This window comes from Ascaphus truei, chromosome 1 (assembly GCF_040206685.1).
Source record: "Ascaphus truei isolate aAscTru1 chromosome 1, aAscTru1.hap1, whole genome shotgun sequence".
Taxonomy (NCBI): Eukaryota; Metazoa; Chordata; class Amphibia; order Anura; family Ascaphidae; genus Ascaphus; species Ascaphus truei.
This window is the reverse complement of record NC_134483.1, coordinates 320,003,679-320,016,792: the sequence shown is the minus strand read 5'-3', so window position 1 is coordinate 320,016,792 and position 13,114 is coordinate 320,003,679. Positions and strand designations below refer to the sequence as shown.

Sequence of the window (13,114 nt, the reverse complement as noted above, 5' to 3'; positions counted from 1 at the left end):
GGAGATGCAGGGGGGGTAGAGATGGGAGATGCAGGGGGGGGGAGAGATGGGAGATGCAGGGGGGGAGAGATGGGAGATGCAGGGGGGGGGAGAGATGGGAGATGCAGGGGGGGGAGAGATGGGAGATGCAGGGGGGGAGAGATGGGAGATGCAGGGGGGAGAGATAGAGATGGGAGATGCAGGGGGAGAGAAGGTAGATGCAAGGGGGGGAGAGATGGGAGATGCAGGGGGGGGAGAGAAGGTAGATGCAAGGGGGGGAGAGATGGGAGATGCAGGGGGGGAGAGAAGGTAGATGCAAGGGGGGGAGAGAAGGTAGATGCAAGGGGGGGAGAGATGGGAGATGCAGGGGGGGAGAGAAGGTAGATGCGGGGGGAGAGATGGGAGATGCAGGGGTGGGGAGATGTGGGGGAGAGAGATGGGAGATGCAGGGGGGGGAGAGAAGGTAGATGCAAGGGGGGGAGAGATGGGAGATGCAGGGGGGGAGAGAAGGTAGATGCAAGGGGGGGAGAGATGGGAGATGCAGGGGGGGAGAGAAGGTAGATGCAAGGGGGGGAGAGATGGGAGATGCAGGGGTGGGGAGATGCGGGGGAGAGAGATGGGAGATGCAGGGGTGGGGAGATGCGGGGGAGAGAGATGGGAGATGCAGGGGGGGAGAGATGAGAGATGCAGGGCGTTGAAATGAGGGTGATGGGAGATGCAGGGGGTGGGTGTATGATGATGATTGTACCTGTGCTGCCCAATTTTTTTAAATATATATGGGGGGGTCTTTTAAAAAAGTATTGGGGCGGCGGGGGTCTTTTTAATATGTATTGGCGGGGACGTTATTTTTATTATGTATTGCGGGGTGGGCTTTTTTGGTATGTATTTTGTGGGGAGGATTGAGTGAGTGGGGTAATTGACGGAAGGTAGAGGCGAGTGAGGGGAGAGAGGGGAAGTGAGTGAGGAAAAGAGGGAGTAAGACAAAGGGGAGATAAATACATGCGAGGCGGGAGGGGAGGACAGTGAGCGAGGCAGAGGGGAGAAATTAATGGGTAGGGGGTGGGAAATAGAGGGGGCTCGTGAGGTGTGAAATTAACCTAAGGCCGTGCTTATAGTGCCGGCGATGCTGACGTCATACTGCGGTCCAGCGATTGCGACCACGACATTGCGCCGTCCTGTCGCTCCTACCTATGAGCGCAGGCGACGATGTCATACATTTTTTTGACGCGACGTCGCCAGCACTATTAGCGCGGCCTAATATATGTCAGCCAGATAGGGGTTCCCCGAGATTTTTCTAAATACTTCAAGGGTTCCTCCAAACAAAAAAGGTTGGGAATCACTGGTCTAGTCAATCTTCCTAATCCACCTCCTAGCAGAGCTAATAAGTACTGTAAGTAGCAACATATATTTATAATACACAACCCTATTTCCCCTATTTATTTTGCAAATAGTCATATTATATACACAAGCCACAAGGTAAGGTCAGGAATAAGGAATGTCACATTTTTAAATTGTCTTAATTTTAATTAATGCCTTCATTTTTTATTTATTTTTAATTAATGTCAATTAATTATTTATTTAATTTTAATGTCTTCATTATTTATGAATTTTAATTAATGTATTATTTTTTTATTAAATACAGTATAGATTAGAAAGTACATTTCAGATTTCAGGCTGCAAAGTGGTTTGTTTTATTTATTTCTAATAGAGGATTTCACTATACTCTATACACACAAACACACACTGCAGCCCCCACCTCTATACACACAAACATACACTGCAGCCCACACCTCTATACAGCCAGGGTTGCCATCTTCTATTGAAGGCTAATCCAGAGATAACAACATTTTTTAGATCTTTTTATTATACATTTATTTATCTTGCCTTTGGCTGTATCCTCCCCTCCAAATTCCGTCAACATGGCTGCACAACGTCATGTAATGCCCATTGCCATAACAACGAGACGCTCCGTGACGTCACGCGGCATCAAGTTGACATGACAACGGGGTGCATTATGGTGATGAGGCATCACGTGATGCCACATTGTCATGGCAACATGTCACCGCTTGACGTCAGTGTCTCATTGTCATGGCAATGGTAATTTGTCCCGGTTTTTCATTTTGAAAATCTGGTCACCCTAGGAGTACAGACAGTTAGTAACTGTGGGTTTATGCCTTGCAGCCTCTTCAGTTTCTTGCACACTCACCCCTGATATGTCCTTGACATTCTGCAAGATTTGTGTTGATAAAAATGCAAGGACTTCACATGATTTTTCGGATCAATTGTTCAAGTGAGTTCCTTATTGTCTGTAACTTATTTCTCTTAAACAGAAACAGCAGCAAGATTGACATGTGTATATTGTTGCCGTTTACTGATTACAGCATGCATGCACATTCATTTAAACCTCAACTAAACTTTTGTCTGTATGTCAACGTGATTCCCTGAAATGAATACAACATCAGCTAACTAGTGGCACCAAATCAGCAGGCCACGAAAAGTGACTTGTAATGGACTGTTTAGTGCCCTTATAGCACTGCCAAGATCTAAGCTGTTAATTCTTCTGGAAGTGCTGGAAATTAGATCATGCAATGCTATTTAAGCCATCAACACTGAAAGGTATTCAAATATTTGTATCTAGTTGCATACAACCTATTAATGCTGTGTTATACAATATATTATTTAAAGAGGATGAAGCATTTCAAGAGAATTTGCTGCCCCAGTTACAAAATTGATTCCCTGATTATAGCTAGAAAAAAAGCCTATATTTCATAACCTCTATCGATAACTATTAGCTGTAATATAGCATCAACACTTCCTTTTCCATCACAGATAAAGAGACATAAGACAGAACAGGAAAAATATTTTTGTCAATATTAAAATGATTAGTAGGTCAGAAGGGAAAAAGCAAATGTACAATAGCTAGACACTTAAAACGAGAAACATCAAGTGCCATCTCCACTCCTCGCTTTTCGGGCCAGGATCATCTGCTTTGTAGCCTTTTTGCAGTCACTGGCCATCCCCAGAAAACACATGAAGTCAATGAAGCACGTGGTTGGGTTGAATTTGAGACCAAACTCACTGGTGGAATAGTCGAAAGGAAACGTGTGATGAAAATTGTGGAAGCCTTCACCTGAAACAGAAGAAAGAGAAGACATGTCTTTTAGAAAGACCTATGCTGTAGATTAAGTCGTGAAAAACAACTTGTTGGAGTTTGTCTCTATTAGATAATGCCAACGTTATTTTTGTTTTCGGACATATGATTGCCTAGATTGCAAGCTCTTTGGGACTCCTTTCTCTTAGTGTTTTAATTTATGAGGTGCTTCTTTTTGCACGGTGTTGCCCCATATTTCACTACACTATGATCAATGTAATGTCTTAAAGCACTATGTAAATAAAAACTACTCTCCCCCTCTATATTTTAAAATATGTTAAAAAAGATCTTTGAATGTTTAGCCCTGAAAGTCCAAGTAATTGGATGAATAAAATCGTGTGTTCTCTCTCCACAAGCCAAAGGCCTTGACCGATTCAAATGAAACTTCGAGGATACCTTTCTCCTGTCCTAGCTTAGATCTGCGCAAAGTTTCAACCAAATCGGTGCAGCTCCCATTTTGGAATTCATTTTTTTGTTATTTTGGAGTGATCAAAAAATAAACGGTATATCTCATCGGATTCTTGATAAAAAAAACCTTAAGTGTATTATTTTGCAACTTGCACTACATTTTCAGATAATTTACTGGAACCATTTCAGAACAATTAAATATTTCAAATGAATATAAATTGGTAACCACAGTAACAAACAACCATATCACTAGGTGGCAGTGATAATTATTCACTGCGCAATAGGTTTTATATGGTATTGGGGAGAAGAGTGGCTCAGTGAGTAAAGACAGTGACTGGCGCTGAGTTTGAAGCAGGGGAGCCTGGTTCAATTTCCGGTGTCAGCTCCTTGTGACCTTGGGCAAGACACTTTATCTCCCTGTGCCTCAGGCACCAAAAACATAGATTGTCAGCTCTACGGGGCAGGGGCTGTGTCTGCAAAATGTCTCTGTAAAGCGCTACATAAAACTAGCAGCGCTATACAAGAACGTGCTATTATTATTATCCATGATGTCAGTATAACTGTACTTACATCACAGCCTTAATTTCAACTTTCAGACAGTTTTCTTTGAGAATGAGATTGTTATTATTACATGGAAGTGTTTTACTGTTTGTGATATTATATGAACTGGATTTATTTTCTAGTCGCAATAATGTGAGAGTTGAAGTGATATTTAGTATATACATTTGTGTTTGACTTCAAGAAAGTGTTTGGTCATCGTGACGGACAATAGTCGCCTTTCTGGACAACTTTGTTGTCGTTGCCTAGACCAGGGAGCGCAATCTTTTTTTTCCTGTGCCCCCTGCCGGCTGTGCCCCTCTCCGTGCCCCTCCCCCCTTACCTCGGCTCCGGTGTTCTTGGTGTCATGATGTCATTTGACGCCGTGTTGCCATGGCGATGCGTCTCTAGAAGCCGTCTGAGCCAAGGTAAGTGCAGTTTAGTTTATAGAGGCCTTTGCCGCTTCCCCAGCATTTAATTTAAGTGCCTTCGGGAAGTGCGCAGGGCCTCTGTAAACCCCGCGCCCCCCGCAGACAATCTCACGTCCCCCCTGGGGGGTGCGCCCCCCAGTTTGCGCACCCCTGGCCTAGGCTATCAGTGGAAACTAGTCTTATTTATAGACTCATATAACAGCACACAATAGTGTGAGAATTAAATTGGCCGATATTACCGTCTTTAACAAAGTTTGAGAATACTAAGGCAATTTGATGACAAAATTGAGGATGTTTAAAATGTTGTCCTATTCGGTTTACAACGCAATATAAAATATAGCATTTTCCTAGTATTACTGAATATATATAGTATGTACTGCTTTTTTTTAAAGTGTGAAATTAGGACCGTACAGATATTTGTGGGAAGAATGCAGCTGAAAATGTAGGGTTGCAGTGAAGCAGTTTCTACATTGCATTTAATATATTGTTTTCAAAATAAATACTATGAGACATTCACAATGAAGGGTGCTTTCAAGACAAGAAAGGGTAAGTAAATGCAATTAGTTAAAAGATGACAACTGTACATTGTAGAAGTGCAATGTATTTTCTTTTTTACACTTCTCAATTCTCCCCATCAATTCAAAACAGCGGCATCAAATAGTGCTATATACAGTATGTATATAATGACAACAAATTGAATGTGCTAAGTCTTGTAAATGGGCTTTAAATAATGCACTGTTTAGTTAATCTGAGCCCCTATACTGTATGTAGATAAAGTAGAACTATAAATACTCCTAGATACTCACCTATTGCTCCGAAGGTAACAAATGTATTTTCTCTGGGGTTGATGTGTATGTCGTAGGGCCTGTTGCCATACAAATGAGCCGCGCTGTTGACAAGCCAGGAGACATTTAAGGAGACCGTGTATCGAAGGATGGATGCCAGGAAATAGGAATTCCACAAGCTCTCTCCCCAAACGTACCAAGGAACAAAGGAGGGAATGACGAAGCACATGAGAATCACTGCCGTCTTATAATACCTGCATTCAAGCACAACAATAATGAAGATCAAACCCACAACATGAGAAATGTTTGGATATTTATATAGGAAGTACATTTTTTAAACCCCATATGGATATGAAAGGGACTTTGCAAATGAAGAAATAACCGTATGTTTAGGATATTCTGCTGGGAAAATGTATGTACAGTATGAACCGTCACGAAACATTTATGGCAAAACCAGTGGTATAATGGACATCGGTTATGTTGGAGAAGCACAAACTGTGTATAATATGTGGTGTAGGATCAGGATTAATGTTTGCAGCTTTAATGTTATCTACACCTGGTGGAGTACACTGCAGATAAACATTGAGGACAAAGAAAAACTAGAGTTTCTGATTGACTATTGATGATTTTTTCGCACATCAGATTAATAAAGAATTTCCAATTACTGTACTTTGCGCAGGAAATGTTTATTTAACTTTGTATGTAAAATCTACTGTAAATCCCATTAAGCTCAAGTGATCAAAGGGCGTCAATAAAAAGAGCACTGATAATCTTAGGCGATCAAAATAGAATATGTAAAAACATAACATATTGTATAGTGATAGTCTACGAGGGCTCTGGTGAAAACGTGTTTGTGGTTTTACATTGTAAAAGCCCCTAGCCATTTGTGCCTCACTCATCACTATTATTATTATCTTTTATTTCTATGGTGCCAACATATTCCACAGCACAGTACAGTGTGGGAGGGAGGACAATAACATTGTGTGACAAAAGCGTTTATACTGTACAGTACTGTATATGTTAAGACATACTGAGACAACAGGAAGGACTTGTTATGACTTGCTGCAGTGTTCTCTCCCTGTACAATATATAATATGCATATTTTTTTAATGACAAGATTTCGTGGGTGAAATTAGTCATTTATCAAGTCTAGAGATGTGCATATTTTTTGCTGGAGCAAACCAGGCAAAATGTGCAGATATATGTTCTGGAGAGAATGTCACAAAGCACATTTAGAGGCTCTGCCCTTGTATGCTGCCATTCTTACACAATTCAGGCGAAAGTTGCAAAATTTCACATTGATCTGGTGAAGATATTGCAGCTAGGGCTATTTTCGCACGTTCCCAAGCTCTGTGAACTTTCCTGAGAATGTGCGAACAACGTCAAATTGAAAATTGTGAACAAATTTGCAGAGCAATTTCAAGACATTTGCACAACTCTAATGATATTCTCAACTTACCTCTCTATGCATTTTGGAAGTGGCTATCTCCTTTAAATTATGCCCATAGGTTATAAAATGGCAGAAAATACATTATGGATGATCCTTTCAGTTTATTGAAAATAAAATATATTGCTAATTGGGATGTAATTAATCCAAAAGTGTGATTGCACTGAATAGATTTATTATAAACCCAATCTAATTATGTCATGCAAATTGGCACTTATAAGAAAAAGTATAAAATATTTATTAGAGTATTGGTCATTTTAGATATGCTCTACTTCAGCGGTGCGCAAACAGGGGGGCAAGATTAACTGCTGGGGCGCGGGGTTTACAGAGGCCCCGCACGCTTCCCGAAGGCACTTAAATTAAGTGCCGGGGAAGCGCCGAAGGCCTCTTTTAACCTTACTTACCGTGGTTCAGCGGGCATCTATGGCAACGCGGTGTCATTGCTATGGCAACGTGACGTCATGATGCCCAGGCACCGGGAACCACGGTAAGGAGAAGGGAGGGGGGTGCGCGGAGAGCAGGACAGCAGGCAGGGTAGCGCAGGGGGAAAAGATTGCGCTCCTCTGTTCTACTTTATCTGGTGAATGCTGGTTTCTGTTACATATAGTTTAATAATAAAGTATGCTTTGCTAAGTGAAAATTAACCTCTGCCGCAGATTCATTTTCATAAATGTGCACATATATATATATATATAATGAAAAGAAAACAAACAGGCGCACACCTAGTGTATTAACGTATAAAAATATGTATTTTAAGGAACATGAACTCATTCAAATGCCCACTCACAAAGGTAGTATAAAAACAAGCGTGTATGAGATTAGATCTCAATCGCCAACAACGCGGTCCTCTCAGCACACCACGAGATCCCGGCGTTCTCCTGCATCGCTCCTCCATGTGTACCGGAGGCGGAACCTTCTCCCTTGAGCACCCAGCAAAGATGTTCCTCCGGATACAAGTGATTCAAGAGTCCATACAAGCCAAGGTAAATGCGTTCAATCTGAATCGTGGGGAGACTCAGGAGCTCATACACAACCTCTATGGTATCCACTAAGTGAGTGTCAGCCACACAGTTAGACCACGCCCTACGTGTTTCGTCATCAAAATGACTTAATCAGGGGATGTATATGTGTGTGTGTGTGTGTGTGTGTGTGTGTGTGTGTATATATATATATATATATATATGTACAGTAGATGTAGATATGTAGATGCAGAGGGTGGTTTACTGTACTGAGAACAGTAGTTGACCTTTGCTTGAGCCCAAGGTGCTTATAGAATTTTGATCAATAAGAGAACTGCATTGTAAACACTGCACATATCAATTCACATATCAAGTCACATTTTAGTTTGTAATACTACAAGGCTGAAGAAAATCAAGGGCTTGCTTGAATAAGTTCTTTAATATTGAGCAGATATTGTTGTTTTGACGGTAACCAGAGTTTACAGGAAAAAATATGCCATGGCATACATTTTCTCAATAATGTGTACTGTAAATGCAAAAAAAAATGCCCTTTCTGATAAAATATGCATATATATTGTTCCCTTTCCTCTTCTTTAATCCCAGCTCTTAAATCAGACATATCAGCCTTCCGGCTGCTGTGAACACAATGCCCTTTGACTTAAAAATCTAGGCTAAGCAGCCAGGGGCAACAGCCAAGCAATTTTTATTTAGATTCCAAATAGATCCTACATTAGTAAACATGTCACATACATCTAACCATTGTGAATGTTCTCTAGGTTTTCCAAATCCAAAGTTAAAAGTTCAGGGAACAGGCAGATACTTGTCCTCATAGTTCTTGTGACCATGCTGTTGAGATCACGCTGCTGCTGCTGCTGTATTTTGCAATGCGTGCACATGACTGTGTTATGTTTCCAGTGTTTCATATCAACTATTATTTGCCAGTGTTAGTTTAAAACCAGCTATGCTCAGTGAAGCAGAAGCAAATAATTCATAATGCAAAGATCTTCACTATACTCCGGAGTGACTTCTCGCACTGCAATCAAAAGATTTGTATATTGAATCAGCCCCCCTATTCAGCACGGTAACACTAACAATGCAGTCATTTCCATTCACGTTCGTTGAAGTTAACACAGCACTAACCGTGCATTAACCAGCTTCTCGCTGTATTCAATAGGGGAGGTGAGAAATCTGTGATGATAGAAACAGAATTGGTGACTTCTGTCACAGCTCCTCATTATGTTTACACCAACAACTCAATTGCTGATTTTCTTCTGTTTGTTTGTCCATTGTAATCTTTAGTGGTTAAGTTATAATTTGAATGTTACTGATAATGCTAATTATCATCAGTAGATAAACTACAGATTGTTAACTACTGTAAATGGGTAATCATTCTTATTTTTGTGATCTTATTGATGATCACACTGGATCTGATTATAGTTGAGTTACAGTAACAGCTTCTGATTTCTAGTGTCCTCATAGTTATGGATCTTTCTCTTCCTAGTTGAGATTGCCATTCCATTTAGAATCCGCAGATTACTTACAGTACTGTAAAGTGACTTGAACAATCCCTATTCTTTAGTACAGATCTCTCTATCATGGTCTAATGGTGGTCAGAGACTGCCATTCACTACGCCTATCGCTCCCTCTACTGTCTCTGTAAGGCTTTGGTCCCGCTGCGTCCGGCGACGCGCGAAACGCGCACGCGCGTTACTCATCTGCAGGGGTTTCCTCCCGAGCCGGTCCCAGTCCCCCCTCGCTGCACGGCTCACTACGCGCTGTGACGCGTCAGCCGCCAGGGGTTGCAAGAGAATTGCGATCCTGAGCGGTGACGCGTCACGTGGTGCGCTGGTGAGACTATCAGCAGCGGGGGCGGGATCTGTAGCTGTCAGCCTCCAAAAGGTAAGAGGTAAGAGGTAAGAGGTAAGTGTGTGTGTCGACGGAGGGATCAGCTGTGAGGGCATGTGTAGGTGGGGGAGCTGCTTACCTTTCAGCCGGCAGTAGCACCCTCCTGCAGCCCGGGAGACCGACCCCCGCTGCAGCCATCCGCTGGGGGGGGGGGTGTATCGGACGGGAGCTCTGGAGGGGGGTGTATCGGACGGGAGCTGTGAGGGGGGTGTATCGGACGGGAGCTGTGGAGGGGGAGAGTAGCACTCCATTCAAACCATGCCCCCCCGGCCGCCGCTCCCGCTCCCTACAGACCGCAGAAAGCCACAAGTGCCTCTCCACGCGCCGCCTGTCTGCAGTGCGGGCGTGTGGTCTGAGGCAGTGGGCCTTAGCCTAAGTCTCAAAACATACCACATAGAGATGCAGTCGATGTTATTGCAACCCGCAGTGCTCTCCCGTAAATGAAATGGCACAAAAGCCCCTCATCCGTCCCGCTCATGACCGATTCAAAACAATGGCTGCTTCTCCCTCTGGCACCCTGTGTATGTCCTGCAGTAGCGCGCCACTGGTTGCAATAATATTGGCTACATCTGGAAATTGTATATGGAGGGATTCCTTTTCCTATCATGTGCTTTTATGCATGCTGCACATATATATAAAAAATAGCCTGCTACACAACACAGTTCACGGTGGTATTTTGCTTTGCATTGTTTAGATAGGATAACGAGTATTATTCACTTTGTTCTTTTTTATAGTTTAGCAATTGCTTTACTAGTAGTATTTCCATTAGGCGCTATGCAGTACCCTTGAATTGATGGTTTCACTCGTGAAAAATGAGCAAGATTCTATTTTCTTTGAGTCTTATCTAGTATTTATTGTTATTCCCCAGTATCTCTTTAAATTAATTTTGCTGCCACTAGTAGCGAAACAAAACAACAAAAGTAAACTGTCTGAGTCTACAATTTAGCAGAATATACTGCACAACCGTTTACAAACTGTCTTATCACAAAAGAGACTACGTAACTGTAAAGGCTGTAGAAACAATCCAATGCATGCGGTTAGTATGACGAAATGAAAGGTTTAAAATATGATTTGGAATACGTATATAAATGTAATGCATGACATTGTTCCACCAGATAACACAACACATCCTATAATAACTCAGAATAGGACAGTTTCCATACAATTACATGGCAGTGTCAGTGCAGATGATCACGTTCCACCAAAATGCGCCCCAAGGAACAATGAAGCTACATACAATACATCTGTATTTGTCGGATTTGCATTCCATATTCTGTGGAATTCATTGTGAGATGTGTTTTTGTTTTGTTTGTTTTTTAAAGATGATTTGGATGTAAATATGATAAGCTGTTAAACATATCGTGATATATGGAACTAATTATTTTTAACCACCACAATTTAAAAATGGTAGACAAGGTATCACGTTCCTTAGAGCTTTTGCTTCATTGCAAATCCAATTAATGAAGATTTGTGGTACTTCAGGTAATCTTTAAATAATCCAGAAGGCATTACATACATTCAATATATGTACGCCATTCATTAGCATGATTAATAAACAAGAATACTTTGTTGAATTGATCTTTTCACCATATGTTTCCTTATGACACCCCCCACCATTATAAATTCATTTCATTATTGATTACAGCGTCTTCAATATATTTTACTTGCTACTGCTAGTGTCTTTGAAAAATGTGCGTTCTTACACAAGGATACATCACAGTAATGGCTCGAGAAATGTAATTGTAAATAATACAGTAGTCAAGAACACAATTGATTTTGGATATTGTGGTAATCAGTGTCAACTGATAAATTCTACCTGGCGCTGTATCTTCTATTAGGTTTTGACAATCCTAATAACTGATTGAATATCATGTTTTTGTTAGAAAAATATTTTGGAGTCATGGAAATTCTATCTCCCAAACAAAGCACTATTAAAACAGAAAAACAAAAAGGGGAGATTTACTATGCACCGAGGCAGCGTATCGCATCCTGATCCAGCACAGGGTTAGAGTGGAGCAGGAACGCTCAGGAACAGAGTTCCATCACTTATATTAGCAGTGGGAACGTGGGGCCAGCAGTTCTGTATTGGTCTCAGGAGGCCCATTCATTGAGAAAGCCAAAGGGGCAGACAGTATGTCTTGTTTTAGTTACTGGTGACTGTATTGAAGTGCACAATCCATATGCTGTATACTGCACATACATACTGTACTAACTGATCATTCTTTGACCTGCGAGTTTTATGTTCCAATTTATGGGGTGTATTCACTAAAGTGCATATCTCAGGTCAGAGTCTGTGATTTCTTTGCATTGTAACACTAAGGGGCTTATTCTATAAGCTCCGAAAGTCCAGATCCGCGCGGTCTGCACGGAAAGCCCCCTTGAAGTGAATTACCGTGCGGATTCGCCTATTCGGAGCTTAATGAATACATGCTGTATATATGTTAATGTGTATAGGTGAATGTACATAATATGTGGGTAAGTTAATATACAGGAGTTAGTTAGGTATGAGTGCGTGTTTGTATGTATGTTTAATTATATAGTATAGGAAATATGTGCGTGTGTAGTAGTGTCTGACTTTATATGTATATCTGTGTAAGTGTAGACATGTCCACGTGTCAATAAGAATAAGAGTATATAGTAATGAGCACAGCTCGAATAATGGTCTCGTGCACTCGTCTGGGATGAGTGGAGAATTAGGGGCAGGAGAGTAGCAAAAACTGTAAGAATTTGGCTTGTTATAATGTTTTTAATGAAGCCTCAAAAGTGCCAGACGCATGATTTGATTCCTCAGCCTGGTGGGGACAGTGCATTTAAAAAGGAGCCAAAGTGCATTGCATGTGGGTGGTATGGTGTCATTTACTGCAGTGCATTCAAAGTTGAGCTGTACAATACCTTGCGTCGGACTGCTGAGATCCTGCTAGTTTAGTTTCGGCAATTTAAATTGTCCCATCCCCGCTCACGCGGTGCTCGTGCGCGGGCATGCACGCTCTCCCAAGCTTGACGCTTGAGACAAAAAAAAAGTGAGTTTGAAGCTCGCTCAACAAGCCCCCAACACAACCCCCCTCCCCCCATGCGAGCTTGCAAAATAGCCATGACACCCGGTGCTCATGCTTGGAGAGCTGGTGATGTCACCGCTCTCAAGCATGAACTCGTCAGCACCAGGGGGACGCAGACTTAAACTGCCAGCGCTCAGTGAAACCTGGCAAAAAGTCATTTTTAAAAGCTCCACAGTTTTCTCGATCTTAAGCAATGCATTGCAGGCCCGTTCGGAACTAGAAGGGGTGCATCTGTTCATTTTATATTGGTGAAAGTATGGTATCACCAGATTTGCTTAATGCACACAAATATTTAATTGTAACTTGGAATCTACATCTATTTTGCAGCTATCTGCCCAGGCTTATATTGTCATGTGAGTTACAAGTTTTTTACAACTGATTTAGTCAAACTGATGTTGAATATACATATTTGACCATTTCAAGGTACAAACTTAGTAGTTTAAAGCATGTTGGTTC

General features: G+C 41.7%; 1 protein-coding gene across 1 annotated transcript in view; it reads right to left on the bottom strand.

The window, feature by feature from the left end:
- Window positions 1-566: 566 nt before the first annotated feature.
- SCD5 (stearoyl-CoA desaturase 5) overlaps window positions 567-13,114 on the bottom strand; it is a 127,112-nt gene continuing 114,564 nt past the window's right edge. Inside the window, exons 5-6 of the mRNA XM_075606324.1 lie at window positions 5,313-5,545; window positions 567-3,109 (exon numbers count right to left, since the gene is read on the bottom strand). Of these exons, the coding sequence (XP_075462439.1) occupies window positions 2,922-3,109; window positions 5,313-5,545 (421 nt within the window). The 3' untranslated portion in view covers window positions 567-2,921. The remainder of the gene's footprint in view (window positions 3,110-5,312; window positions 5,546-13,114) is intronic.